The sequence below is a fragment of the Hippoglossus stenolepis genome, chromosome 5 (genome assembly GCF_022539355.2).
Source record: "Hippoglossus stenolepis isolate QCI-W04-F060 chromosome 5, HSTE1.2, whole genome shotgun sequence".
NCBI lineage: Eukaryota > Metazoa > Chordata > Actinopteri > Pleuronectiformes > Pleuronectidae > Hippoglossus > Hippoglossus stenolepis.
Genome location: NC_061487.1, coordinates 28,956,748 through 28,980,748, shown reverse-complemented (window position 1 = coordinate 28,980,748; position 24,001 = coordinate 28,956,748). Strand labels below are relative to the sequence as shown.

General features: G+C 40.0%; 2 protein-coding genes and 1 pseudogene across 3 annotated transcripts in view; 2 read left to right on the top strand and 1 right to left on the bottom strand.

The window, feature by feature from the left end:
• The window catches only part of LOC118109931 (laminin subunit beta-1-like), a 91,256-nt gene extending 87,421 nt beyond the window's left edge, over positions 1-3,835 (top strand). Inside the window, exons 29-33 of one of the 2 annotated variants that reach the window (XM_047339832.1) lie at positions 549-756; positions 912-1,053; positions 1,583-1,759; positions 1,904-2,063; positions 3,401-3,835. In XM_047339832.1, the coding sequence (XP_047195788.1) occupies positions 549-756; positions 912-1,053; positions 1,583-1,759; positions 1,904-2,063; positions 3,401-3,531 (818 nt within the window). In that variant the 3' untranslated portion in view covers positions 3,532-3,835. Of the gene's footprint in view, positions 1-548; positions 757-911; positions 1,054-1,582; positions 1,760-1,903; positions 2,064-3,392 lie in introns of both variants that reach the window. The other variant, XM_047339831.1, reaches the window with a different exon arrangement.
• A 3,334-nt stretch (positions 3,836-7,169) lies between these two features.
• On the top strand, positions 7,170-10,555 carry LOC124851868 (annotated as a pseudogene).
• Positions 10,556-13,150: 2,595 nt separating this feature from the next.
• Positions 13,151-23,449, bottom strand: pnp4b (purine nucleoside phosphorylase 4b). Its single transcript, XM_035155880.2, has 8 exons — positions 23,318-23,449; positions 22,861-22,941; positions 21,366-21,538; positions 21,047-21,150; positions 17,213-17,388; positions 16,560-16,750; positions 15,526-15,605; positions 13,151-14,887 (listed from the first exon to the last, which is right to left on the bottom strand). Exons 1-8 carry the CDS (start codon positions 23,341-23,343, stop codon positions 14,747-14,749), a joined length of 972 nt encoding a protein of 323 aa, XP_035011771.1. The 5' UTR covers positions 23,344-23,449; the 3' UTR covers positions 13,151-14,746.
• Positions 23,450-24,001: the final 552 nt, after the last annotated feature.

Here is a 24,001-nt window from a genome sequence, read left to right as displayed (position 1 = left end):
ACATGTATATCATACACTTCCTTCCTTTGTCCAACAAACAAAACAAAAACTTAAAATTTGTACATATAATTACGTGTTTGATTGCAGCTCTGTTATCAATCACTGTTATGGAAGTTATGATGTGAGGTTTGTTAACATTGAAATATTAATATTACAATATGTTCGATGTAATATTCGTAAACAAAGACTGACTTCATTTGATCTTCTCTGCAGCTCAGCCTCGATGCGAAGGTCCTGGTTACTTGAGCCTCCTCTGGTTTTTGATCAGGATGTTAGTAAGAGCAGAGGATGTAGAACTTCTCTACATCTCAGAAATACACAGTTGCTTAAAGCTGCAGTAGGATTTAAAAACAATGAAACAGATGTCCAGCCAACGTTAGTGGCTAAAGGTCATCGGAGAGAGGTGCTGTATCTTTAGAGACACATTTCTATCTCCTCGGTCAGGAAGTTGTCTGATTGACGGTTGTAAAGAAATATGGTTTGATCAGAAACTCGCTGTCAGATGATCAGAGAGGTGAGAAGCAAACCAGCTGTTTGTGTTGTTTCAGAGGATGCCGCAGACCTAGAGAGCATCGAGCTGGTGGCTAACGAGGTTCTGGCAATGCAGATGCCGACTACGCCGGCACAGCTGCAAAACCTCACAGAAGAGATCCGACAGAAGGTGGGAGAACTGGGACATGTGGAGACCATACTGCAGCAGAGTACTGACAACATCCAGAGAGCTGAGAACCTGCTGGACCAGGCCCGTCGCGCCAGGCAAGTCCTGCCTGTCCATCCAGAACTGTGTTTGAAATCCAGATGGACAAATGAGATCCCATCTGTCTGTTTCAACATTCTCCTCGGCCTGTGATTCGATTTGTTGGGTAAGAAGATTCTTACCTCTCTAACACATGACTTCTTATGTTGCTCAGTGAGGAGGCAGCTGATGTGAAGGAATCTGCAGAGAAAATGAAAAAAGCTCTGGAAGAAGCTCGGAGAGCTCAGACCGCAGCCAGCAGCGCCATCCAGCAGGCTGCCGGCGACATCCAGAATACCAACAACCTGCTGTCTATAGTCAGTTCTGACCCAACACTCTATGTTAATGATCTAAGCACATGAACCGAGCTGCATGGTTTTAATGTATCCAAAACAGTTTTATAGTTTAACTGTCAAAAGAAATGTTACCGAAGAGGTTGTTCTTAATGTTTGTTTCTGGCATCTCCAATTCCACTTAAAGGCAGGTTTGAAACTTGGTGTATTGATATTTTAAATGACTGATTGTTATTATGAATAACTGCACTTGTTATTCATGTGTCTATGTACCTTCATGTTAACTTGGTGATAATGAGCCTTAAAACAACAGTGAATCTCTGGAGCGCTGACCTCAGACCAGCAGTTTGTTGCTAAGTCTCTTTCCACTGAATCATCTGACCACATCTCATGCTAATGCTAACAGAAAGGCTCAGATCAACACAATTACAGGTGCTAACTATGTGGGACTGCATCATTCTGTCTGTTCATCACTAACATGATGGAAATGTTCAATGTTTGACCTCGCATCAGAAACATGAAGTCAACTTGTGTCTGTCTGTGTTGGATTCAGGTGCAGTCAGAGACAACAGAAGCAGAACTGAAGCTGACCAACGCCACCAAAAGGCTGCAGAGGCTTGAGCAGGACGTAACATTACTAATAGACAAAGCTGTGAATGTCACTATGAGCTCTGAACAGACCAATCAGGATGCAGAAAGCATCACAAAGATAGCAGAGGAGGTGAAGAAAGTAAGTCCACTGGTTAGATCGTTTATAGAAGGACACTCTCACATCTCCAGATTATATTCAATTTCTTTTCTTGACTTTGTTTCTATTGAAAAATTCTCTTGGAGCCTGAAGTTAATCAATGTCACTGAACCTGTGTGTGTTTAGGACCTGGGGTCCGACCTGAAGGCTAAGTATGCCACAGTGGGGCAGCTGATTGATCACAAGGCAGGGGGTGTGGCTGATGCCAAGAAGAGGGCGGTGTCACTGCAACAGGAAGCCAAACAGTTGTTGTTGCAGGCCAGCGACAAGTTGCGGCTGCTGAAAGGTGACATCACTCTGACATCACACCTCCACTCTCACTGGGACTCATTCACTAACGTGCGCAGAAATGTTCTTAATCTCTGCAGAAAATAAGTGTCTGCAAAATCACCCCGGATTCATGACACGTGCGCACCAGCCGACTCATCACCGTGCGTATGTTTGTAAATCAGAATCCTTCTAAATAGGCAGCGGCCTCGCTGTGTAATTAGCATACTGCCACGCCTCTATTTCTGTGTGTGTGTGTGTGTGTGTGTGTGTGTGTGTGTGTGTGTGTGTGTGTGTGTGTGTGTGTGTGTGTGTGTGTGTGTGTGTGTGTGTGTGTGTGTGTGTGTGTGTGTGAGAGATGTAGGGCATACAGGTTTATGTACTGTACTTAAGTGGAGACACTTCAGGTGAATACAGTCAATTAGGTCAATAAACAATTTAACAACAGACAAAACTGTTAAATTTCAATATAAACATTCTCATATACTCTATTGTAAACTGTTATAGTTGAAGATATGAATTATGACAATAAATCATGAGGATGAAAGGGCGTCAATTTCATGGTTATTTAATACATTTGGTCAATGCATTAGTAAATTAAATTATTGTTGTCTATTTAAGACTTTAAATAGAGTTTTAATAAATTATTAATTTAGTTAAAAGGGTGTGTTTACATTTTCCATGACAGCCAGTCCTTCATCATTTCTGCGTACGCATGGTCTGAGGAAGTTCTAAATTTGTTCGTACTCTGCGAACAAATTTAAGGAAGAACATATTGATGAATTCAGATTTGTGAGTCAAATGTTCGTACGCACGGTTTAAGCACAGATTTTTACGTACGCACTGTTTGTGAATGAGGCCCAGTGTCATGATTAAACTATTTGTATTATCTTAACCCCACAGACTGCTGAGTGTTTAAATTATACCAATTTACCATGAAAGTTATTATTTGTAGCTTATCTTGGCCATGTCAGTGGAGATTACCAGGAAATACAGTGTTGTGAAGGAAATGTGATGACATGTAGCAAACCATCTGTAGCGGATTCGAACCGCTGCAGCAAGAACTCAGCCTGATGAATATATGTGTTCAACCAGGGGAGCTATCTATTTTTATGGCAACAATTCAATTAAAAAAACTTGATTTGAACTCGGATTGCAATTCTCAGAAATCAATAGGAAAATTTTTTAGAGTCAGATTCAGTACCGATCTTCTACCTCCTTCAAATGTTTGGTTCCAGATGTTGTGCCTGACTGTAATACGGCAGTTTGAGTTTTAGTGATTGCTTCACTCTGCAGGGATCTTCCTACAGAGATGCAGTGTTTGAAGTAGGTTTGAACTGTTTTTCAGATCTGGAGAAGTCGTCTACGAAAACCAACAAACTCTGGAGGTGAAGGCTGAGCTGCTGGTGGAACTGGAGGCTGCTGTTAAAGAGCTGCTTCAAGAGATCAGCCACAAGGTCACTGTCTACAGTACCTGTCTGTTCTAGGGTCAAAGGTCAAGTTGAGAGTCCATCTGAGCTGAATTAAAGTCATATGATAACTATTTTAAACCTGCTTGAGATGTGGATCACACCAATCAAACATTTCAGAGAGAAGAAATAACAAACATTTAGCCGTTTTCTTTTAAATTCAATAAAATAAATAAATTAGGAAAATATATTGAATTTAATCTGAATTTCAGGTCATTTCCAAAATCAGCAACTGGCAAAAGCTGCTAAAATTCATCAAACTGAATAAATGTTGTGGTCTGTTCAATTTCCTTGTGAATGTAATAAAGTTGATTTAACCAAATGCCCTTCATTTAACTCATTTTGTATAACATTTTTGAAATTGTTAATGATTGAATGTTTCCACCATCGAATTTTTTTAACCCTCTGAATGTTTTGGTTCCTTTTAAATGTGTCCTCTGTGAGAAAAAATCAGTTTGCTTCCACTCAACAGCCATTAACACTTTGACTCAGACGAGCCACAACTGACGGGCAGGTTTAACGACCTGACCGTTAAACATAACGACTCTCATCCCAGGTATGGACCCACAGTTCAACCCCCCCTAACCCACGAAACATATGAGCGCCCTTGGGGTTGTGCACAACACTGCTCCTCTCGAGTGGCGAGATCATAGGCATGGCGTGATTGGACCAAGGTGCTAGGGCAACAGCTTACGTATGACGATGGTACAACAGAATCTGTAACAGGTAACAAATCTAATTTGCACTCTAGTACTCATCAATCACGTATAGATTACTTTTTAATATCCTCAAATTTGGTCTGTAAAATGAAGGACTGCTACTACAAAGGCATCCTTTTTTCGGACCGTGCACCAGTCAATGCTTTATGCAGATTCAAAGTTGACTAGAGACACATCTAAATGGCGATTTCAACAAAAATGGTTGCTAGATCAAGATTTTCTCACCTACCTTGGCGCACAGATTGATTTTATTTCAAGACAAATACCTCTGAAACATCAGGATGTGTTAGATGTGAAGCTTTCAAAGCATTTATTAGAGGGCAGATTATTAATTTCACAAGCTCGAAATCACAAGAGAAAAGACAATTTAGGAATAAAAATAAAAGCCAAAGATTTTACAACCAAGGAGAATAACTTGGGAAAATATTAGCTTGGCGTATCAAACAATTACAAAATGAAAGATCCATCACTTCAATACAGAATAGCCAGGGGGATAATATAGCTGACCCTAAAGATATAAATAAGGCTTTTTGACATTTATATGAAAACCTATATACTTCTGAAATGAATGTAAACCTGGAGACCCAAAAAAACTTTTCAGATAATATCAATACCCATTATCCCAGATGGACCTAGATCCAGCCTGGAAGCTGAGTTCTGATTAAAAAAGAAATCCTTTGCAATTGATAGTATAAAATGTGGAAAGGCGGCGGGTCCTGATGGCCAACCTTTAGGTATTTACAAAAAGTTTGAAACCAAATTACAATCTTTTGATAATTTAAACCTTCCATCATCCTTGAGGGAAGCCTTGAAACAATGATACCAAAACCAGGGAAACCCTGCAATAGGTGTGAAACCTTAACACCAATTAGTCTTCTTAATTCAGATGTAAAGGTGCTATGTAAAGTCCTGGTGAGAGGTTGGAAAGTGTGCTCCCAAGAATGATTGAAAAGGACCAAAACGGGTTTATTAAGGGTCGACAAGGGTTTCATAATGTCAGGAGGGTGCTGAACATTTTACACATCCAGAAGGACGCACCACACAAGGCTCTCTTATCGTGAGATGTGGATGAAGCCTTTGATAGGGTCGAATGGCCCTATTTTTTTTAAGTTTGTAATCGTTCGGATGTGGGGGGAACTTTTGTAAATGGATAAAACTGTTATATAAGAAACCCTGTGCGGAAGTGCTCACCAATATTACATATCAAAACCAATTAAGATCCTCACAGAATGCCGTCAAGGATGCCATTTATCGCCACTGCTGTTTATAATGGCCATTGAGCCTCTTGCCATAGCCGTACGAGCCCAGAAAGAGTTAGCTGGTATAACCATAGGTCGAATTGATCACCATATTGCGTTATATGCTGATGACCTTATTATTTTTCACAGTCACCTGGAGAAATTCATACCCGCAGTAATTAAAAATGTTGGCTAGAAAATAAATGACTCCAAATCTTCTATAATGCCACTAAACTCCAAAGAGAGAGGTAATATGTCTTTCAGTTTAATGTTGTTAATCAGTTTACATATTTGGGCATCAACATTCTACCAAATATGATGATTAATCACAGCCACCCTGTGATTGATCTGATTAACATTTTAATCGTTTGACAGCCCTACTCAATATACAATTAAACAATTAAATTTGGTCTATACTCTCTTGCTCTTATAGACATGTGGCAGTCCATTAGCGGATCAGGATTTGTGCACCAGCTGTGGGGCGAAGGATGTGACGGCGTGGTGATGACGGCCAACAGTGCGTGGAGGAAGACTCAAGAGTCAGAACAGGAAATTATCAGTGCCATCGGGAAGTGGAAAACTGTCTAAGATGGTGAGTGTGACTGGTTCTGGTCTGTTGCTCAGGTGAACTGTGGATCTTCTCACCTCTGGTTTATCGACAGGTGTCAGAGGTCAAGCTGAAGGCAGATGAAGCGAAACTGAGCGCTCAGGACGTCCTGATGAAGACCAACAGAACCAAACAGAAAGTGGACCAGAGTAACGATGAGCTGAGAAGTCTCATCAGACAGATCAGAGACTTTTAACACGTATGTCACACACTTCCTGTCTAACACTTATGTCACACACTTCCTGTCTAACACTTATGTCACACACTTCCTGTTTAACACTTATGTCACACACTTCCTGTCTAACACTTATGTCACACACTTCCTGTTTAACACGTATGTCACACACTTCCTGTTTAACACTTATGTCACACACTTCCTGTTTAACACGTATATCATACACTTCCTGTTTAACACGTATGTCACACACTTCCTGTTTAACACATATGTCACACTTCCTGTCTAACACTTATGTCACACACTTCCTGTTTAACACGTATGTCACACACTTCCTGTTTAACACTTATGTCACACACTTCCTGTTTAACACGTATTTCACACACTTCCTGTTTAACACGTATGTCACACACTTCCTGTTTAACACGTATTTCACACACTTCCTGTTTAACACTTATGTCACACACTTCCTGTTTAACACGTATATCATACACTTCCTTCCTTTGTCCAACAAACAAAACAAAAACTTAAAATTTGTACATATAATTACGTGTTTGATTGCAGCTCTGTTATCAATCACTGTTATGGAAGTTACGATGTGAGGTTTGTTAACATTGAAATATTAATATTACAATATGTTCGATGTAATATTCGTAAACAAAGACTGACTTCATTTGATCTTCTCTCGCAGCTCAGCCTCGATGCGAAGGTCCTGGTTACTTGAGCCTCCTCTGGTTTTTGATCAGGATGTTAGTAAGAGCAGAGGATGTAGAACTTCTCTACATCTCAGAAATACACAGTTGCTTAAAGCTGCAGTAGGATTTAAAAACAATGAAACAGATGTCCAGCCAACGTTAGTGGCTAAAGGTCATCGGAGAGAGGTGCTGTATCTTTAGAGACACATTTCTATCTCCTCGGTCAGGAAGTTGTCTGATTGACGGTTGTAAAGAAATATGGTTTGATCAGAAACTCGCTGTCAGATGATCAGAGAGGTGAGAAGCAAACCAGCTGTTTGTGTTGTTTCAGAGGATGCCGCAGACCTAGAGAGCATCGAGCTGGTGGCTAACGAGGTTCTGGCAATGCAGATGCCGACTACGCCGGCACAGCTGCAAAACCTCACAGAAGAGATCCGACAGAAGGTGGGAGAACTGGGACATGTGGAGACCATACTGCAGCAGAGTACTGACAACATCCAGAGAGCTGAGAACCTGCTGGACCAGGCCCGTCGCGCCAGGCAAGTCCTGCCTGTCCATCCAGAACTGTGTTTGAAATCCAGATGGACAAATGAGATCCCATCTGTCTGTTTCAACATTCTCCTCGGCCTGTGATTCGATTTGTTGGGTAAGAAGATTCTTACCTCTCTAACACATGACTTCTTATGTTGCTCAGTGAGGAGGCAGCTGATGTGAAGGAATCTGCAGAGAAAATGAAAAAAGCTCTGGAAGAAGCTCGGAGAGCTCAGACCGCAGCCAGCAGCGCCATCCAGCAGGCTGCGGCGACATCCAGAATACCAACAACCTGCTGTCTATAGTCAGTTCTGACCCAACACTCTATGTTAATGATCTAAGCACATGAACCGAGCTGCATGGTTTTAATGTATCCAAAACAGTTTTATAGTTTAACTGTCAAAAGAAATGTTACCGAAGAGGTTGTTCTTAATGTTTGTTTCTGGCATCTCCAATTCCACTTAAAGGCAGGTTTGAAACTTGGTGTATTGATATTTTAAATGACTGATTGTTATTATGAATAACTGCACTTGTTATTCATGTGTCTATGTACCTTCATGTTAACTTGGTGATAATGAGCCTTAAAACAACAGTGAATCTCTGGAGCGCTGACCTCAGACCAGCAGTTTGTTGCTAAGTCTCTTTCCACTGAATCATCTGACCACATCTCATGCTAATGCTAACAGAAAGGCTCAGATCAACACAATTACAGGTGCTAACTATGTGGGACTGCATCATTCTCTGTTCATCACTAACATGATGGAAATGTTCAATGTTTGACCTCGCATCAGAAACATGAAGTCAACTTGTGTCTGTCTGTGTTGGATTCAGGTGCAGTCAGAGACAACAGAAGCAGAACTGAAGCTGACCAACGCCACCAAAAGGCTGCAGAGGCTTGAGCAGGACGTAACATTACTAATAGACAAAGCTGTGAATGTCACTATGAGCTCTGAACAGACCAATCAGGATGCAGAAAGCATCACAAAGATAGCAGAGGAGGTGAAGAAAGTAAGTCCACTGGTTAGATCGTTTATAGAAGGACACTCTCACATCTCCAGATTATATTCAATTTCTTTTCTTGACTTTGTTTCTATTGAAAAATTCTCTTGGAGCCTGAAGTTAATCAATGTCACTGAACATGTGTGTGTTTAGGACCTGGGGTCCGACCTGAAGGATAAGTATGCCACAGTGGGGCAGCTGATTGATCACAAGGCAGGGGGTGTGGCTGATGCCAAGAAGAGGGCGGTGTCACTGCAACAGGAAGCCAAACAGTTGTTGTTGCAGGCCAGCGACAAGTTGCGGCTGCTGAAAGGTGACATCACTCTGACATCACACCTCCACTCTCACTGGGACTCATTCACTAACATGTGCGCAGAAATGTTCTTAATCTCTGCAGAAAATAAGTGCGTTCGCAAAATCACCCCCGGATTCATGACACGTGCGCACCAGCCGACTCATCACCGTGCGTATGTTTGTAAATCAGAATCCTTCTAAATCGACAGGCGCGTCCGCGCTGTGTAATTAGCATACTGCCACGCCTCTATTTCTGTGTGTGTGTGTGTGTGTGTGTGTGTGTGTGTGTGTGTGTGTGTGTGTGTGTGTGTGTGTGTGTGTGTGTGTGTGTGTGTGTGTGTGTGTGAGAGATGTAGGGCATACAGGTTTATGTACTGTACTTAAGTGGAGACACTTCAGGTGAATACAGTCAATTAGGTCAATAAACAATTTAACAACAGACAAAACTGTTAAATTTCAATATAAACATTCTCATATACTCTATTGTAAACTGTTATAGTTGAAGATATGAATTATGACAATAAATCATGAGGATGAAAGGGCGTCAATTTCATGGTTATTTAATACATTTGGTCAATGCATTAGTAAATTAAATTATTGTTGTCTATTTAAGACTTTAAATAGAGTTTTAATAAATTATTAATTTAGTTAAAAGGGTGTGTTTACATTTTCCATGACAGCCAGTCCTTCATCATTTCTGCGTACGCATGGTCTGAGGAAGTTCTAAATTTGTTCGTACTCTGCGAACAAATTTAAGGAAGAACATATTGATGAATTCAGATTTGTGAGTCAAATGTTCGTACGCACGGTTTAAGCACAGATTTTTACGTACGCACTGTTTGTGAATGAGGCCCAGTGTCATGATTAAACTATTTGTATTATCTTAACCCCACAGACTGCTGAGTGTTTAAATTATACCAATTTACCATGAAAGTTATTATTTGTAGCTTATCTTGGCCATGTCAGTGGAGATTACCAGGAAATACAGTGTTGTGAAGGAAATGTGATGACATGTAGCAAACCATCTGTAGCGGATTCGAACCGCTGCAGCAAGAACTCAGCCTGATGAATATATGTGTTCAACCAGGGGAGCTATCTATTTTTATGGCAACAATTCAATTAAAAAAACTTGATTTGAACTCGGATTGCAATTCTCAGAAATCAATAGGAACATTTTTTAGAGTCAGATTCAGTACCGATCTTCTACCTCCTTCAAATGTTTGGTTCCAGATGTTGTGCCTGACTGTAATACGGCAGTTTGAGTTTTAGTGATTGCTTCACTCTGCAGGGATCTTCCTACAGAGATGCAGTGTTTGAAGTAGGTTTGAACTGTTTTTCAGATCTGGAGAAGTCGTACAACGAAAACCAACAAACTCTGGAGGTGAAGGCTGAGCTGCTGGTGGAACTGGAGGCTGCTGTTAAAGAGCTGCTTCAAGAGATCAGCCACAAGGTCACTGTCTACAGTACCTGTCTGTTCTAGGGTCAAAGGTCAAGTTGAGAGTCCATCTGAGCTGAATTAAAGTCATATGATAACTATTTTAAACCTGCTTGAGATGTGGATCACACCAATCAAACATTTCAGAGAGAAGAAATAACAAACATTTAGCCGTTTTCTTTTAATTTCAATAAAATAAATAAATTAGGAAAATATATTGAATTTAATCTGAATTTCAGGTCATTTCCAAAATCAGCAACTGGCAAAAGCTGCTAAAATTCATCAAACTGAATAAATGTTGTGGTCTGTTCAATTTCCTTGTGAATGTAATAAAGTTGATTTAACCAAATGCCCTTCATTTAACTCATTTTGTATAACATTTTGAAATTGTTAATGATTGAATGTTTCCACCATCAATTTTTAACCCTCTGAATGTTTTGGTTCCTTTTAAATGTGTCCTCTGTGAGAAAAAATCAGTTTGCTTCCACTCAACAGCCATTAACACTTTGACTCAGACGAGCCACAACTGACGGGCAGGTTTAACGACCTGACCGTTAAACATAACGACTCTCATCCCAGGTATGGACCCACAGTTCAACCCCCCCTAACCCACGAAACATATGAGCGCCCTTGGGGTTGTGCACAACACTGCTCCTCTCGAGTGGCGAGATCATAGGCATGGCGTGATTGGACCAAGGTGCTAGGGCAACAGCTTACGTATGACGATGGTACAACAGAATCTGTAACAGGTAACAAATCTAATTTGCACTCTAGTACTCATCAATCACGTATAGATTACTTTTTAATATCCTCAAATTTGGTCTGTAAAATGAAGGACTGCTACTACAAAGGCATCCTTTTTTCAGACCGTGCACCAGTCAATGCTTTATGCAGATTCAAAGTTGACTAGAGACACATCTAAATGGCGATTTCAACAAAAATGGTTGCTAGATCAAGATTTTCTCACCTACCTTGGCGCACAGATTGATTTTTATTTCAAGACAAATACCTCTGAAACATCAGGATGTGTTAGATGTGAAGCTTTCAAAGCATTTATTAGAGGGCAGATTATTAATTTCACAAGCTCGAAATCACAAGAGAAAAAGACAATTTAGGAATAAAAAATAAAAGCCAAAGATTTTACAACCAAGGAGAATAACTTGGGAAAATATTAGCTTGGCGTATCAAACAATTACAAAATGAAAGATCCATCACTTCAATACAGAATAGCCAGGGGGATAATATAGCTGACCCTAAAGATATAAATAAGGCTTTTTGACATTTATATGAAAACCTATATACTTCTGAAATGAATGTAAACCTGGAGACCCAAAAAAACTTTTCAGATAATATCAATACCCATTATCCCAGATGGACCTAGATCCAGCCTGGAAGCTGAGTTCTGATTAAAAAAGAAATCCTTTGCAATTGATAGTATAAAATGTGGAAAGGCGGCGGGTCCTGATGGCCAACCTTTAGGTATTTACAAAAAGTTTGAAACCAAATTACAATCTTTTGATAATTTAAACCTTCCATCATCCTTGAGGGAAGCCTTGAAACAATGATACCAAAACCAGGGAAACCCTGCAATAGGTGTGAAACCTTAACACCAATTAGTCTTCTTAATTCAGATGTAAAGTATGTAAAGTCCTGGTGAGAGGTTGGAAAGTGTGCTCCCAAGAATGATTGAAAAGGATCAAAACGGGTTTATTAAGGGTCGACAAGGGTTTCATAATGTCAGGAGGGTGCTGAACATTTTACACATCCAGAAGGACGCACCACACAAGGCTCTCTTATCGTGAGATGTGGATGAAGCCTTTGATAGGGTCGAATGGCCCTATTTTTTTTAAGTTTGTAATCGTTCGGATGTGGGGGGAACTTTTGTAAATGGATAAAACTGTTATATAAGAAACCCTGTGCGGAAGTGCTCACCAATATTACATATCAAAACCAATTAAGATCCTCACAGAATGCCGTCAAGGATGCCATTTATCGCCACTGCTGTTTATAATGGCCATTGAGCCTCTTGCCATAGCCGTACGAGCCCATAAAGAGTTAGCTGGTATAACCATAGGTCGAATTGATCACCATATTGCGTTATATGCTGATGACCTGATTATTTTTCACAGTCACCTGGAGAAATTCATACCCGCAGTAATTAAAAATGTTGGCTACAAAATAAATGACTCCAAATCTTCTATAATGCCACTAAACTCCAAAGAGAGAGGTAATATGTCTTTCAGTTTAATGTTGTTAATCAGTTTACATATTTGGGCATCAACATTCTACCAAATATAGATGATGTGATAAAATCTAATTATGATTCTACTATAGAATCAATTACAAGTTCGATTAATAGATGGAGATAGAATAGATATTAATCTTTCCAATTAAGGAGATTGGCAAGGGTCCAATCTCCTTAATTGGAAAGATTAATATCTTGAAAATGAACATACTCCCCAAATTACTCTATTTGTTCCAGAAGGGATGGGTTAACCCTCCTCCCTCAAATCTATTCTCTAAGTTAAAAAGGTTATTCATAAAATGTCTGGATTAACAGACGACCCAGACTAAAACTGTCTCTTCTGTACTTACCCTATGATAGAGGGGGGCTCCAGTTGGAATCTCAATCCCTAGAACTATCCCTTCTTGAATATATGTACTCAACCAGTCTAAAGAAACTCAGAAGTAAAACCACTAACCCCATAACCAGGAACAGATTAATGTTTGGTATGCGGTAAGGAAATATTTGGACGAGCCACTTTCTCTTTCATGTTTTAGTCCAATTTGGGGAAATGATCGCTTCACTCCAGGTAGAGCTGATAGTGGAGTTAGGACTTGGTTAGATAAGGGGCAGAAAATGCAGGATGTATATAGATTAAATGATGATAAACTGATGTCATTTGAGGAGCTTGTAAGTAAATACAACATTCCACGGACACACTTTTTCAAATGTTTGCAACTCTGAAGCTTTATTGAAGCAAACCAAAAACAATCACTAGCTGTTCCCCCCTTTTCACCATTAGAGAAAACTGTTTCAAAAGACAGTACTGGGAAAAACATAATATCTAGATATTATGATTTATTCATATCTGGTTCCCCAAATCTTCTGAAGCTAAACTCTGAGCTTGGAGTCCTCTCTCCTCTCTTACAGGACATTATTTCATTTGATGATTGGGAAAATGTTTGCAAAGCAGCTCAAACACAAACAGCAAACACACGTCTTAGGCTTTTAAAATATAATTGGCTGATGCGAACGTATATAACTCCAGAAAAACTAAATCAATTTAATGGTAATATCACAGATTTATGTTTTAAATGTGGACAATCCAAGGGAACCTTTATTCATTGTGTCAGTGAATGTGATAAGACATAAAAGTTCTGGGCAGAGGTAAAAGATATAATAGAAGTTATTTTGTCGATACAATGGAGCCCAAGCTTTTCATCTTAGGTTGCTATTCAAAAGAACATAAATTAAGAATTGTCTGCATGTATAGCCATAGGAAAGATCACCTATTTTTAGAAGGGGAAACCAGAAGTTTTCAAAAAAGATATGTGGTCCTTTTCTTAATTATCTAGAATTAACAGATCTGGAAAACATATTGGATTAACAGAATGATTCTGGAAAGTTTGATTAAATGCCCCTCTGCTGGGAACAGAATGGTAGCCTTGTAATTTGATCAAGTAAGTAGTAAGTAGTATCTATATAAGAAGCATTGTAATTTAATTTGCGAGTGTATGTATTGATATGTGTATGTGTATGTGTATATATGTATATGTATATGTATGCGGGTGTGTACGTATGCATACTCTTTATATTTTAAATTATTTCGTTTTTATCTTTAAATTTTTTTCCCTAATGTTTGTTTTATTGTATTTATGTTTGTATATTGTTATGACTGTTCCATATGTTTCTTAAAAGCAAATAAAGAAATTGTTTAAAAAAAGATGTGGGTGTGGCTGATAAAACCAATTTCAGAACCTCGAAGCTCTTCCTTATCGGCAGTCTCGGTATTGAATGCAGTGTGGACGAGGTCTTTCAGGTTTTTGATCCTGCGGTACGCAGAGATTATACGAAACTCCCTCAGTACATCGCAGCCCTCCCTCACACCCTCGATTCCGAGACTCCAACCTGTGAGTAAAAACTATTATTGGAACATGGATGGTAGCATTCGGAAATGTAATCAGACTTGTTTTAAGGAGCTGGTTGTTTATATGTGGTAGTGGGGTCTTGTTATTGTTGTACATGTGGGTTGGTGAAGCATGGGATGCACGATCTCCTTCTGCACTTCCAGTGACTATTCTTGTAATTTACAGGTGTGTGTGAGGTTCTCGGCGGCCTGGGAGGCATCTTAGCAGAGTCCCTGATTGGTTGTGAGGTGGATGACTAAGATGTTCAAGGTGAAATCAGCTTTTCATCATCATGGTTTTGGTTTCCACCTCAGTGTCCCAGAGGTCTGCCACAGACTGGTTCTGGCTGCTGATGACCTGATGAAGGGATGAAGTGATAAATTGATGGGAGACTGTTATGACTCGTCTTTCAGTGCGTGTTGATGCTTTGCTGCTGGAAACGACAGATCAGTGTGAAGACGAGTTTCTGCAAAAGCTCCGCCCTCATTTTACTGATCTGAAGAACCTCGTCGTGGTTCACCTTCTCCTCCCGACTGTAGTCCAGAGACACCTGCAGGAAAGCACAGGTACGACATCACACAGTGACGTACATAGAGCGTGGCCTCTGGTGAGAAAGCTGGGTGTCAGTGTGTGTGTGTGTGTGTCAGTCTGTGAACATGTCTTCTTCTAGGTTCTCAGATAAACTACAGCAGGAGCGGATCTCTGTCATGACAACGACATTAACAAGATCACTTCAAATGTATCTTCAAAGTAAAAGCACAATGTTTGTTTGTTGCTGTCATGTTTTATATATATAAATTATTATATTATATATATATATATATATATATTATACTGAGCTGAATTACAGGGCTTTTATTTTGAAATGTTGTGAACTTGGGTCTGAAGATTGTCGGTTGTTTAACACGCTGAAACAGTCGACATGTATGAAACAGTAACATGGGTTCAGTAAATCATTAAAACGTAAATATGAACCACACATGGAACAGTCATAAAGAAAATTCAGTTTCATCTGATGAAAAAAATCGAGTATAAAATCTTTACTGCAGATAAACCAGGAAGGATAAACACAAAGTTTTCTTCACTCATGAAAAGGAGTAATTCTGAAGTATCAACACAGGACAAGAGAACACATACATTACCAATTTATAATAAAACATAATATAACATCATGTAATATAAACTGACCTTGTTGGTGATAAGCGACAGACCCAGAACTCTGAGTCCACAGTGTTTAGCTACGGTCACTTCAGGAACTGTACTCATTCCTGAAGAATAGATAAAGATCACGTTATTTAACCTTCTCTTTAACTTTGTTCTCACTAAAGTATTTGTATACGGGACATCTGATAAGGACAAACTGCAGTGTGGGAAATGTTCTGCTATATTTTATCTTGAAAATTGAAAGGAAATGATCCAAATTTTAATGATAGAGGTAAACTACAAAAGAATATTGATCTCATATTAAGTTACCTTCTAAATGTATTCATTATTGTCACCAGATGATAAAACATGAGATTTGTTGTTAGTTTCATTGATTAACCAGATGAAGGATGAGTGGGTTAGTCAGAAGGGTTCGGAGTTGGGTTTAGCTGGGGGAGCTGGTGACAGTTGAGAGTAGCTGGTTGTATTTTGGTGGTATTTGGGGGGTAAGTAGATAAAAGTGATAAAAGCTCAGATATCTTATGATAACCTGTTTGACCGAATGTGTGTGTCTTTAAATCGGTGTCTGATGACATAGGAACAATTTAATATCGCAACTGATTCATCTCAGGAACCTCGACCAGTGAAACGTCTGCAGGACGCCAACAAACTTCAGAGCAACGATCCCTCTTTCCCTAACCCTCTTCGGAAGAACACCACGAATCTCGACCTGCTCTCAAACCACTCGTTTCCATATGAAAACTTCTGGAGTAGTTTGAACAGATTTTGAAGGACCTGTTGAAGCAAGACCTCTGATGTTCCTAAAGTATCATGAAGCCTGAACAACCTCTTGAAACAAATAAACATTTGTCTGTACTGAATACTGAATATAATACATACTGTCTGAACAAAAGACTCAGGAGACTGAATGAAACATGTTCAGGTCTCCACACTACAACTCCCAAAATCCCCTGTTGTGCTGCCTTATTAGTAAATGAAAGAACAAGAAGTGATGTTAAATGGTTTGAGTCATCAACAGTCCGCTCTCAACCAATTAGTGAGACCTGTCTGTCTCTTACCCACAGAGTCACAGCCCAGGATCAGCAGCATCCTGGCCTCAGCGATGGTTTCAAAGTTGGGTCCGCTCACCATGCAGTAAACTCCCTCTCTGATAAAGTCACGGCAGCCGAGCTCAGAGCCCACGTCCAATGCCAGACGCCTCAGATCCTTACTGTAGGCGTCCGACATGCACGGAAACCTGATCCCAAAACTACAGACAGTTGGAGAGAAAGACAGGTCAACAGACAGGTTAAAGGGATAGTTCACTGAAAAATGAACATTCCCTCATTATCTACTCACCACTGTGATGGAGGGGGGGTGAAGTGTTTGAGCCAAAACACTTCTGGAGTTTCAGGGGTAAACAGCGTTAGAGCAGAATACAATATAACTGAACTAACTGGTGACTGATTCCTCAGATACAGTATAATACAACAACAGAAAAAACACAACACGCCTCCATCCTGCTCTAGACTGTGATGTCATCAAGGGTCCACAAGCCCGACATCAAATTCAACTCAAAACGGTGACGCAGTTGATTTGGACTTGGCTGCAGCACTGTTTACCCCTGAAACTCCAGAAGTGTTTTTTACTCCATCACAGTGGTGAGTAGATAATGAGTGAATGTTGGTTTTTCAGTGAACTATCCCTTTAACAGGTAGTGAGGCGGTCTCACCGCTCGTCGTTGGGTCCACAGAGCGGATGTTGTCCAGCAAATCCCGGCAGGTTGATGTGGTCTTTGATGATCATGATGTCACCAACTTTAAAGTCTGGACAGATTCCACCTGATGCGTTCGTCACCAACACTGACTCCACCCCCATTAACTTGAAGATCCTCACAGGAAAAGTCACCTGAGACAGGTACAGAGACACAAACAGGTAGGTACAGAGAGAGAGACAGGTACAGAGAGAGAGACAGGTACAGAGAGAGAGACAGGTACAGACAGGTACAGACAGACAGGTACAGAGACACAAACAGGTAGGTACAGAGAGAGAGACAGGTACAGAGAGAGAGACAGGTACAGAGAGAGACAGGTACAGAGAGAGAGACAGGTACAGACAGACAGGTACAGAGAGAGAGACAGGTACAGAGAGAGAGACAGGTACAGACAGAGGTAGAGAGAGACACAGACAGACAGGTACAGAGAGAGAGACAGGCACAGGTACAGAGAGAGACAGGTAAGAGACTAACAGGTACAGAGAGAGGAGACAGGTACAGACTAACAGGTACAGAGAGACAGACAGGTACAGACAGGTACAGAGAGAGACAGGTACAGAGAGAGAGACAGGTACAGACTAACAGGTACAGAGAGAGAGACAGGTACAGACAGGTACAGACTAACAGGTACAGAGAGAGAGACAGGTACAGACAGGTACAGACAGACAGGTACAGACAGGTACAGATAGACAGGTACAGAGAGATAGACAGGTACAGACTAACAGGTACAGAGAGAGAGACAGGTACAGACAGGTACAGACAGACAGGTACAGAGAGAGAGACAGGTACAGACAGGTACAGACTAACAGGTACAGAGAGAGAGACAGGTACAGACAGGTACAGACAGACAGGTACAGACAGGTACAGATAGACAGGTACAGAGAGAGAGACAGGTACAGACTAACAGGTACAGAGAGCGAGACAGGTACAGACTAACAGGTACAGAGAGAGAGACAGGTACAGACAGGTACAGACAGACAGGTACAGAGAGAGAGACAGGTACAGACAGGTACAGACAGACAGGTACAGACAGGTACAGACTAACAGGTACAGAGAGAGAGACAGGTACAGACAGGTACAGACTAACAGGTACAGAGAGAGAGACAGGTACAGACAGGTACAGACTAACAGGTACAGAGAGAGAGACAGGTACAGACAGGTACAGACAGACAGGTACAGAGAGAGAGACAGGTACAGACAGGTACAGACAGACAGGTACAGACAGGTACAGATAGACAGGTACAGAGAGAGAGACAGGTACAGACTAACAGGTACAGAGAGAGAGACAGGTACAGACAGGTACAGACAGACAGGTACAGAGAGAGAGACAGGTACAGACAGGTACAGACAGACAGGTACAGACAGGTACAGATAGACAGGTACAGAGAGAGAGACAGGTACAGACTAACAGGTACAGAGAGAGAGACAGGTACAGACAGGTACAGACAGACAGGTACAGAGAGAGAGACAGGTACAGACAGGTACAGACAGACAGGTACAGAGAGACAGGTACAGACAACCCTAATCCCCCATTAGGCCACTGGCATCACATTCAGTTGCATTTTAACAGCTAATTATTTTTGCCTAACAAACATTTTAATTTTGTAAAACAGTATAAAATTCAATGGGTACATTCTTACCACCTACCGACATTAAATATGACAATCAGCTCTTCTGATGTTACTGAAAACTGAATAGAACAATCACTATGTAAACAAATCAGCCGTTACACAAGCACAACTTTACATTTTATTCATCAGTTTTTCAAACAAGCCCAAGAAATGTAACATTTTGTCTTCGCTCTCCTGCACAAGGAAATCCACGATGTGATCGGTCTTCCTCCTCTTCCTCCTCTCCCTCCTCTTCCTCCTCTCCCTCCTCTTCCTCCTCTTCCTCCTCTCCCCCTCTTCCTCCTCTCCCTCCTCTCCCTCCTCTTCCTCCTCTCCCTCTGTGGAGGTGCTGGGGGGGGGCTGCCGTGGGGGAGAGGCTGCTGGAGAACTGGCTGCTGTGGAAGATGTGCCCGAGGTGGTGTCGGCTCAACGTGTCCTGAAAGACACAAAACAAACAAGAAGGAATTACATTCAAGAACTGGGTGACTTGATATTTATCATCAACAACAATTACCATGTCCATTATCATTACCATATGAAAAGATAAATAATTAATAACATTCCAGGCTACATAGCATTGTTGAAAAAATTTACATTACACACATTACATAGTAAATGGGATTGTAGCTGATCTTTGAATCTTACAATAACATTTGGATCAGGCCCCAAAGATGTAACCACTTGGGTCCGTTTCTGACCTCGTTCATGTTTACATGTAAGAATGTTTGCCTGATGAAGGTCTCGGACCGAAACGTCACATCATAACATGTTAGCTCTTTCACGTGTGTCTGATCTGCTCGTCCACAAAATAGATGTGTTTTTTTGTTTTATATTCTCAAACCCAGAATATACAAATAACAACTACGAACAGGACAGGTGAATGTTTCCCTACATACTGTGACAATATCACAAGGATATTTGTCATTCATCCGAATGGACAGTGAAAAGTATGTTCAATCGCACATATAAATTGAAAGAACATATATAGCTAGTATATAGGCAACCCTGCCAGTCTGCATTGATATTAAAAGAGCATGTAAGTTCAGCAGATTCGCTGCAAAACTTTGGTAAATTAAGGATGTCAAATACCTTGAAAGATATGAAAAACAATATGAAAATATGTCAAAATGCAGGAATATCATACAGGAATCAAAAATAACAATATGTTAGCTAGCTAGCTACTGAGACATCAGCAGCTATAAAAAAAATTTAATGATTGTTTTGAAAGAATTGATGCTAAACTCAGATAAAACAATGGTTATTGTAATTTTAAATCATTATTAATGGAAAAAATACTTGCATTTGTGGGTCTCTTGAGTTGCTTGGGCAGCCATCTTGCCAGTCGCAATGCATTCAGAGAAAATGTCCGAGTCCTCAGTGTGGGTCTCAAATCTCTGTTTCAAGCCCTAACACTTGCCCCTCCCCCGATGAGATCAGGAAACCCTACCCCTACGCGTGGACATGCAAAATGGAGGGGTAGGGAGGAATGGGATCAACTCTTAAATCAAATGGATCAATTCACTGCTTATTTATCAGGTCCACGATCAGCTCCGTCTGAACCACCAGTCCACATTGATCCAGAATCTGAAACCAGTGACCTCGTTCAGAAACTTTGTTAAAACAAACGGATCAATTCACTGGGTTTTCATCAAGTCCAGATGTTGCTTCTTTAACTGAATCTTCAGAAACAACTTTAGAACTACATTATTTGTGTTTTGTTGTCTTGTGTTGTTGTTTTTCGTCGCTCATTGGTCGGTGTTGTGTTGTCTGTTGGAGGCAGATAATTGTGTTGGTGAGATGATGTCAATGATACTAAGACGTCTGTGAATGAACGTCTGGTTGTAGATAGTTTGAAGTTGGTGGGTTACCGGGTAACCAGGTGTTTTTACCTTTCTTTCATGATACTTTTCTTGCTGTCAGAGGCTTACGGTTAGTTTTAAGTTCTCTAAGAAACTTTGATGAGAAATTCTCATTAGCTGGTTGAAAACAGACGTCCAACCATTTTTAAATCAGAGTCGTGCTGATGGTTAAAATATAGACTTCAGATTGTGAAAGAAAAATTACAGCACTCTCTAACCTGTGAAAGATTTCTTACAGAGACGTTCTTTGTAAAAAGGAAACAGTTCGTGAAATCAAACACTGATGATCCATGAAAACTGTGATGTCACTGATTAGGACTCACCTGACAGAGCGAGTAACCTTCGTACAGGTGGAAGTGACCTTGCATGAAAACACAGGGCGTGTCCTCGATCGTCCCAAACACCAGGCAGCCCTCGTGACCCGCGACTGAGACACAGACACGTTCAATTCAGTTCAACTGAATAATTTCATTTAAATTAAAATTCATTAGGGTTCCCATCGGTCACAAATCTTGATGCTGTTTGCACATTGTTTTGCAGCATTTATTTATATATTGATTTTTACAAACAATCTATAGCCACATCCCATCAACATTAGTGGGTTGGGCTACTTGTGCGCAGCATTGTGGGCGTGTCTCTCACCTGTGCTAACAGGGAAGTTGGGGATGTCCTGGTACCTGAACGTCTGTTTGTTGGCGGCTCCTTCAGCGAGGAGTCCCAGTCCGGAGCTACAGATCACCGCCACCTTGGGCCGGTGACTTGTGTGGTTCAGGAGCCACTCAGTGGTCAGTTTGTAATCCTCGAAGGAGCAACAGCTGTAAAATACCTTCTCCGTCAAACATCATCTTATTATTCACACAACTTATTATCAAAATTATTATCATATTCATTATTATTACTAGCTCATATTTGTTTATAATGTGACTCCTTCAGCTGTTAGATGTCGAAGGTCTACAACACTCATCAATTAAAGTTTACATCATAAGTGTTATGACAATAAAAGTAATAACAATGATAAAAGGGCCACATCGTGGATCATGACGATGGATTGTGGATTATGTTGGCATCTGATTGTAGTGGTGGATCCTGATCGTGGACTATTATCTTCAACCAGACTTCTTGACACACAACATGTCTCCTCACATCTTCTACCATCACTGAGAGGAAGTCCTCATTTCATCTGCTGCTTCATCTCCATCAGACATTATGTAGAAACACTTTAAACATTACAAACTGGTTCTTCTCATGTAGTGAATCCTGTTGTTGTGTTGATGTGTTGTTGTGTTGATGTGTTGTTGTGTTGATGTGTTCAGTTCCATCAGCATCTGTTGGACTTGTGTCCTGGGAGAGGATCCTCACATGGGACTGAGCTTTATTCACTGATCACTAAGTTTCTATTTGACTCTTGTTGAGTGAAGAACAGAGGAAGTTGCTCCTTGTTAACATCGATGAGACAAACTGGGAATATGAGACAAATAAAATGTGAATGATTGATTAATTGATTGACAATAATATTAATAAATGGTTGATCAATAATTGATGAATTCAGTTCAGTAGAAACAAAAGAATATGTTTCAATTGAGATAATCCAGACAGAAAAGTGCTGATACTGATTTGTGCAGAGTTACGAGCAGGTGAACTCTTAGTTGTTCGGTGTTTAAATGAAAAATGATTGACAGAGTTAACCTCTCACACACATTAAACACAAACTGACTTGAGAACAGATTTAAACTAAGACACTGTAAAAAACTGAACTGAAGCTCCATGTAAAGAAAACTTTATTGTTCAACAGACAAAGTTCAGTAACTGATGAAACATTCGAGCTGAAACATGTTAAAGTTAATAATAGTTTATTCACTAAGAGTTTGAAGAGTTCAGTGTTATTTGTAAAGTTCTTATTACTGTTTTTAAATGAGTAAATCTCCAATTTTGTTTAATCCCACAAAAAGGTATTTTAACATAACATTATTTTATTATCTTGTCATTTTTCTATTTCAGTTTCTTTATATTTGTTATGTCATATGTTGAGACTCTCCGCATGACATCTTTCTAAGTGAAACTTGTATAAGTTATTTTCATGAAATACTCTTTTTTCTGTATTTTGAGGATTTATTTGAACTCGATGTTTGTTACTGACCTCAGAGACGAAGCTGCTGTTGACGAGTGAGAAGACGATGAGCAGATAAAACAGTCGAGTACGGCGCCATCACTCAGTTCACTGATAAAACACATCACACAAATAAACAAAGCTTTTATATTTTTCATTTTTCTCATCAGTCAGTGGATATTTGAGAATAAAACCGAATTGTAAATAAACTGATCGTCACAAAACAGCAAGTTATTGATCAGAATCAGATTTAGCTGTAAAACACAAATTTACAGAAACATTGCTGAATTGAATACATCTGACATGTTCATTATTATGGGTCATTTCATTAAGATACAAATGGGAATTTTCAGCTGTGATATTAAAATTAAAACTGAGAGAACAGTCAGTCTTGATTTTTATTTGATTTAAAAACAAAAACAAGTTTAGAATTAACACCAACACTGAGACGAGAATGAAACAGGGACAAATACAAAGAGTGTTTTACCAGGAATTCCCTTTGTTGTGCATCATTCAGCTGCAGAGACTCGAGAAGACGACCACCAAGAAAGCAGAATCAGTGACAGTGTCCCTCTAACCCTCTCGTCTCACGGGCGGATCAGAGTCTGCAAATAAACCACAGGTCATTGACGTTTGTGTGTTTGACCATTGAACTCTGCGTTCGGAATCACATCACGTGACAGGAAATATTAAATGTCATGTTTTTACTATCAACAGGATTTGTTTGTATATTTGGTTGCATTAATTGTTAATGGATTATTGATCATTGATCATTGATTATTTAAGATATTGATAATCATGAGTTAGTTTTCAAAAATCACAAACATAAGCTTAGTAAGCATTTACATTTTTCCTTAAAAGATGAGGTAGGCTCCATGTGCCCCACGACTTTCTAGAAGAGCTGGTCCAAGACAGATCTGAACCAACTATAAGCTTTAGAGAGATTCTCGACAGATCAAGGTCAAATCAGACCTTTCTGAGATGTAGGGATCGTCTGAGGATGAGGTTAATTGTCACAATCTTTTCTAGTGTGATTGTACGAAGCAGATGTGATAAAGTTGTTTTCTGTTTGTTGTACCCTGAGTAGAAATAGCATTGTCCCATCTGACTGGGTTTTTCTTCATGGGGTTAGGTGAGTGATAAGCGTTTCTTAAACTAAAATCTTGTGCAT

What these genes read in the sequence shown, in the direction of transcription:
- pnp4b (XM_035155880.2), bottom strand. Translation starts at nt 23,343, where the DNA reads ATGATGCACAACAAAGGGAATTCCTG. An exon ending in CACAACAAAGGGAATTCCTG is followed by an intron (nt 22,942 to 23,317) that starts GTAAAACACTCT and finishes GTGTTTTATCAG; the next exon opens with TGAACTGAGTGATGGCGCCG. An exon ending in TGTGGACCCAACGACGAGCG is followed by an intron (nt 16,751 to 17,212) that starts GTGAGACCGCCT and finishes AACTGTCTGTAG; the next exon opens with TTTTGGGATCAGGTTTCCGT.